The sequence below is a fragment of the Gavialis gangeticus genome, unplaced genomic scaffold (genome assembly GCF_001723915.1).
Source record: "Gavialis gangeticus isolate Ggan-Ray unplaced genomic scaffold, GavGan_comp1, whole genome shotgun sequence".
NCBI classification, from domain to species: Eukaryota; Metazoa; Chordata; order Crocodylia; family Gavialidae; genus Gavialis; species Gavialis gangeticus.
In genome coordinates this window covers 116,427,641-116,434,086 of record NW_017728992.1, presented here as the reverse complement: position 1 = coordinate 116,434,086, position 6,446 = coordinate 116,427,641, and the positions used below count along the sequence as shown (strand labels likewise).

The following is a 6,446-nucleotide window of genomic DNA, read 5'->3' as shown; positions in this document are numbered from 1 at the left end:
GCCGCCGCCGCCGCCGAGGTAAGCAGGCACACGTGTGGGTGGCACACGTGCACCCTGCTCCCCTCGCTCCTGCTCCCCAACTATTTAATTACTTGAAACATCATGAGAAACCTAAATGATTAACCAGCTACTTCTAATTTCTTTTTGTCCCCAACCACAACTTTCCCTCCTGAAAATTGGAACTTTGCTTCAGCTTTACTTCAGCATTTGATTTTTGGCCTTTCCATTGGTTTATAGGTTAGTATAGTCAGTAAGATCCCTTCTGAATTTCTTGGCTAGGTTGCAAAAGGAAAGAAAAAAAATAGCAATTTCCCTGTAGTTCGGCAGTGAGCTCAGCGGCACATGGGTAATCAGACTTCTTCAAGTTTCCGTGTTTCTTTTTTTCTTCTGTAAAAAAGGATCTAAAGAAACTATTCTAGAGTTGCAAAATCTACCATATAAAGCATGTTAGGCATGGAGAATTCAGTGCTAGTCAGTTCAAAACTATTTGAACTTTATGCAGTATAATGAACATTACTGGGTAATCATATTTAAATTACTGTCTTTTACAGACATTGCAGCTGAAAGAAGAGGAGAATAAGCGGTTAAATCAAAGATTAGTAAGTATTTGTCTTTAAATTTAAAAGAAGTTAATTAAAGTGAAATGAAGGTTAAAAATTCAAATATACAGATTTGACATTTGTGCATATTAAATGCACATACTAGGGCAAACAGGATACTAGTTGCATCATGAAATAAGTGGTTCAACTTTTTTTGATTAATTTTTAATCATTCAGAGAAGGAAAATAAGACATACAAGCAAATAGTGATGAGATTAGTGGTTTAGTAGCTTGCCACACGTTAAAGCAGTGCAGGTGCGTAAATCAAGCTGCGACCTATGTAATTCATATGGGAGCAATGGAACTTGAAACTAGTGGTCAAACCTCAGCCTAAGAGAACTACAGGAACTGTGATGAAGTTTGGTGAAAAACAAAGTATGAAAAATGAGAACAGTTAGAGACCACAAAAAGGCTTTCAAATATGCCAGATGGAAAGAACAGGGAGTTGTGGGTCCCTCTCCCACTAATAAGGCTGAGCTAGTAACAGAAAATGCAAAGAAGGCAGATCTGCTTTGCCTACAAAAAATAACTGCTTTACCTCCAAAAAGAAAAAAAAGAAGCTGAGAGCTAATCACTAACATTTAACCTAATCAAAGAAAGGAAAGAACCAGTAGTTCATAAATAAGGAATATGTCAGTGACATTTTGTTAATTGTGGAATAAATTAAGTCAACAGGGCATGACAGGGTGCATTCCAGGAATCTGAAGGAACTAGCTGGGCACTGCATTTTAAGTAGAATGTAGAGAAGTTGAGAGAGATCCAAAGATGAGCAGTAAGTTGATAAAGTTAAATGCTAGTGGTACAAGAAAAGGTTGAAAGAATTATAGATATGTTTAGTCTAAAGAACAGAAAATTTTAAAAGGGTCATAATAGCAGCTTTCAAATACTTGAAAGGCTGCCATAAAGAAGAGAGAGAACAACTGTTTTTCCTTGCCACATGAGGTAGCAGGTTTAAACTACATCAATCTAATGAAGTTAACATTTTAGGAAAAGGTTCTTAATCCAAGAACACTAGGACAATGGAACAAACTGTGTAGGGAATAGGAGGGCCGCCTCCTCCATTCTTTGGAGATTTTCAAGGCATCTGTCTGGGATGTTTTAGGAATAAAAGCTTTACTGTGAGAATGTGTTAAAATCTTTAGATGACATGGTCAACTTACATATGGGTTGTCTACATTTGCCCAGGGTGAAAAACTTTCAGTGGTATTTGAAATCATTACTAGAAAGAAAAGTCTGACAATCCCTAAGTGTGGTCCTCTGAATAAATACTCCGTATAAAATGTCCCCAAGTGTGTATTTACACAACAATCCAGAGAGGGATTAAGTCCAGTGGATGCAGAAAGATCATTTCATTTCCACATTATTCTCTGTATGTGAAGACCTGTTACTTAAGTTTGACTGGATTCATCTAACTTTTTTTTAATATAGCCTACTTCCTCTTTTTTGCCTTCCCTTATTTCCTTTCACTTTCTTCTGTTTAAAGTGTTCTAGCGGAGCTTGTCTCATTTTTTTTCTCCCCTTCCCCTGCTCCATCCCCTTTCACTTCGTCTGCATTAATCCCCATGTACTCCAGGACATTTTTCACCGTTTTTCCTTTAGGTATTATTACATTCCAACAGATGCATGTTGTCCCATTTCCCCCCCCCCCCCCAATCAATCTCTGGGTGTCAGTTCCATTTAGTCATTGCAGTTGCCCATCTTACACCAAAAGTAAGGGAATTGGAGAAGAATTTGGGAAAGGCTGGATGGCACCAGGTACGTGCCATAGCCAAGAAGCAGACACATAGGAAGCTTTTTGTATTGGCAGGGTATTTATATCTTTGAGTGTTCTGGCATACCTTTCATTCCCTCCTCTACTCAGAGTAATAGGACCCAAGAAAGCCTTCGAACAGGGCTGTCTGACTTCTAAGTGGTGGGGGTGTCACACCCTGCAAGCCAAGCACCACCGGCCCCCCCACTTGCACACTTCCCTATACTGCACACCTTGGTGGTCCCTCCACTGCACTGATTAAATTGTTTCACTGCTGGTATTATTGAATGTAGCTCTGTAGTTATGTTGTGTTCTTCAACTCTAAAGCAAATACACATTACTCAACCAAAAAACCTTATGGTTCTTAAGTGAACTTTAATTATTAATAATCGGAAAGCTTTGTGGCATGTCCCGATCACTGCAGGTATTGTTCCCATTAATTTTTAGATGAGTCTCCATTTATAAGCACTGGACTGCACATCCCAAGATGCTATGTTTCGATAGGGATTTAGGTAGCCAGTTTCCTCTGAATGTCAAAAGCAGAGGCATCAAACCTTTTAGCACCTTTTGAAAATTCTAAATATATAACTGAATTTTATACATCAACAAGAGGGTTAAACATGTATGTTTGAGTACTTAAAAATTTATTATTTTGAGGTTTGATTCTTTACTTCGGGATTTATTCCTTTTAAAAACAACGCATATGGAACTTTTCTGTACTGTCTTGTTTAGAAGTCATTGTTTTTAATGGTCTGAATGCACATGCTGTGAAAATGTATCCTAAACTGTTCCTGGATGTTTTCAAAATTCAGCAACAACGATGTCAACTAGTTGTGTTGTCTCCTTGGAAGAGAAATAAGAGATGTATTTGCAAGGCTGGATAGGAATAAAAAGTCATCTTGCATATCTCCATAATTATGCATGTTGGATCCAGCAACTGTTACATGAAACTACATAAATTATAAGAAACTTGGGGAATTCCAAGGGGAGTGGAATCAAAGTAACATTCTCAGCAATCCTTTCCAGTCTCACAAAGAAGGGAAAAAATGGGAAAAAATCTCTAGTTACTGAACAATTGGCTATGCCAACGATGCAAGTATGTGAAAGTTAAGATTTTGTGCCTGAAAGCATTGTGTCACTTCTTAGTAAGAGAGAGGTCTGTAGATACAAGGCAGATTGCAAATCATAGCAGGGGGCTAATCTTCTTAGTTACAAACTAGTTAAAGAAGCTAAGCTACGGGTTCAAGGGAAGTTGTGAGGAACATTGGGTTTGTACATCTCTTATCTGAAACTGTAAATGTGAAACAGAAAAAAAAATTGAGAAACTTTGGGTAACAAGCTAGAAATGGATCTTGTTGATGAGTAGGAAGTTGTTATATTTAGTATTACTGAAAAGGATTTGAATGCATATAATAAAATCTTGCTTTATAAACTTGTTCAGAAAGGAGGGTATAAGAAAAAAAAAAAGTCTGGGAGGAGGGTTGTGTTTAATGGACCAGTGTCTCAACATTAATGATAACTGAAAACCAAAAGATCTTGAATGCATAATAAATCAATATGATAACTAAGAAATTAGAAGAGGGGGTGTTTTGTTATAAACTACTGAATTAAACCATAAAAAATGAAGTTAAATGAATTAGCTGCTTCTAAACATGTAGAAAGAAAAATAGTAGACTTAAAATTAGTTAAAACATTAATGAATAATATGAATTAAGCTCACCTGAATTAGGGCTATTCTAATTTTGAGTCTGTGAGCTCACCCAAGCATTTGATGCAGCTTATCTATAAAACACTTTACAAACTTATTTGGACCGACTTTTCTGAGGCAGTGTAGACAACCCTTTAATGACCAGACTGGAATTGATAACATACCTAGGCACTAGTGATTGAGACCTAATTGCATTAAATATGAGAAAATAATAGAGTCTCAGCCAAGTGTATATAACATGCATGTAAAATATGATATAATTAAATTCAAATAGGCTAATTTTTCAGAACTAAACAAAAGTATGAGCAAACTATCAGGATGAAAAAAGTGAATAGAACCTGAGAACTCTTTAAGAGCTTTATTGGCCAAAAAGTCAAGGTTGGGAAGTCTTGAGGATACCTTTGGCTAAGTGAAGGAAATGGATATGTGGTCAAAAGGTAGAAGAAATAGGAGTAGAGACAATAGTTATAAACTAAAAGTAAAAAATAAGGAGAGAAAATATGGGCCTGTCAAGGCTAAGGAGAAGTACATGTATGGGGTTTAAATGTATTGGAGCAAAAGGAATCCTAGCAATAATACAGACCTGTCACTAGGTGGAGATAGTGAAGCTGTTAATAATGATGCACAGGAGGCAAATGTATTCAATAAATGTTTCTGTTCTCATTTTGGAAAGAAGCATGATGATCTATCACATGAGGCTGACAGAATACTTTCCAATCCATTAGTAATTAAAGAGGATATTAGACAACATGTACACAGGCATACATGTTTTTAAACATCAGCCTAGATGGCTTGCATACAAAAAATGTGAGAGTTGGCTGACGAGATCTCTGCCCTGCAATGTACTTTTGAAACAAATTTTGGGGCTTCAGACAAATTCCAAAAATCTAAAGGAATACTACAAAGTAGTCAAAAGTCTCATGCCAGATTCAGCTAAAGAATTAAACAATTGAACAGAATTATTGCCAGTTGGCATGGTCTTATGGTCTAGTCTGACCACCACAGGTTTGACTTGTTGTATATTCCTGATGATTCTTTGCAATTATAAGTTTGGTACATGCAGAAAACTACGTCAAATACACTTAATCTTTATAAAACATTTTGATTTGTATACTGCACAGCATTCTTTAAAACGAGCACTATGTAGTATTAATTAAATGCTTTAAATGGATTAAGTATTGGCTAACTGACAGTTATCAGCTGGTATCTGACAGTGATTCTTCCTTGACAAATTGTGAAGGGATTTCTTCTCAGGTCCTGCAGGGCCAGGAAGTAGGCCTCACTTTAAAGAGTTGCATTGGAGATCAGAATTAAATATAACGTCACTCTGATAATATTTGAAGATTATATAGCATTTGGTAAAATCATAAATAAATACAGGGAATAGTACAGAGCAGTCTGGATCACTTAAAGCAGGTTGTTAAGGAACCATGCCTGTTCAAACAGTATGTTTTTGATGTAGACAAATCTGAAATTGGCTGTCTAGAAACAATGGATGCTGGCCAGGCCAACAAAATTATGTTCTGTGCCTTGGAAAGCAAGTTCTCTGAAAAAGTTCTAGCGTTTCTGTTAGCAAGCAGATGAACCTGAGTTCAGTGCCATACTGTAGAAAAAGGGCTACTGTGAGGCTTGAATGTGTAAACAGGAGAGTAGCGAGTAGGAATTAGTGAGATGGGGCTCTTGTACATGTAACAGGGGTTTAGTCCCCAGAATTGAAATGGTGAGTTTTTAATTGTGATGATCTACAATTTGCTGCTTCCTCCACTCCCCTGCCCCCCAGCAGAGCCTGCCTGAGCGGCCCCTGAGCTGTGGGGTTCGGGGGTTGGTCCTTCCCTCCATGGCAGCAGCACCCCCCAGGGCCACCCATATGTGTACAGTGACATGCAATTAAACCACAAAAATGGGCAATTTTCATCACTTATACAGGCACCTATGATTTTTGTCTCCCAATCCTGCAGAGATTAATGCTGGAATTCTTCATACACCTAGTAAAAATGTTTAAAGAATTGGAGATGGGGATAAGAAATCACAAAGATGATTCAGGGGCTGGAGCAAACACCTTGAAGTGAGAAAATTAAGGAGCCTGATTTGTATAGCTTGTCAGAAAATTTGAAAGGAGAATAGACTCTTCAGGAGGAAAAAATGATCGTAGACCACAGCAGTGGGGAAGAGCAAGCACTTAGCTCCTCACATAGTGCAGCACACCATTTGGGAATTACTAGTCTAAATCTGAGATCCAAAACTGAAGACATCTGTGGAAAAAAGACTTTAAAATCTACAGTTTCCAAATACCTTTTGGCTGAATATCTGTGATGTAATGGTATCAGATGAAGATTTACCTGCTTTTCCCCTTTCTCCAGAGCAGTTCATAGTTTCATAGTTTCTAGGG

General features: G+C 37.5%; 1 protein-coding gene across 5 annotated transcripts in view; it reads left to right on the top strand.

Annotated features, from left to right (window-relative positions):
- The window catches only part of RB1CC1 (RB1 inducible coiled-coil 1), a 136,178-nt gene that overhangs the window by 109,888 nt on the left and 19,844 nt on the right, over positions 1–6,446 (top strand). For 4 of the 5 annotated variants that reach the window (XM_019527213.1, XM_019527205.1, XM_019527231.1 and 1 more), the window contains one exon: positions 552–599. The exons of the other annotated variant lie outside the window; for it this stretch is intronic. In XM_019527213.1, the coding sequence (XP_019382758.1) occupies positions 552–599 (48 nt within the window). The remainder of the gene's footprint in view (positions 1–551; positions 600–6,446) is intronic. 5 annotated transcript variants of the gene reach the window in all.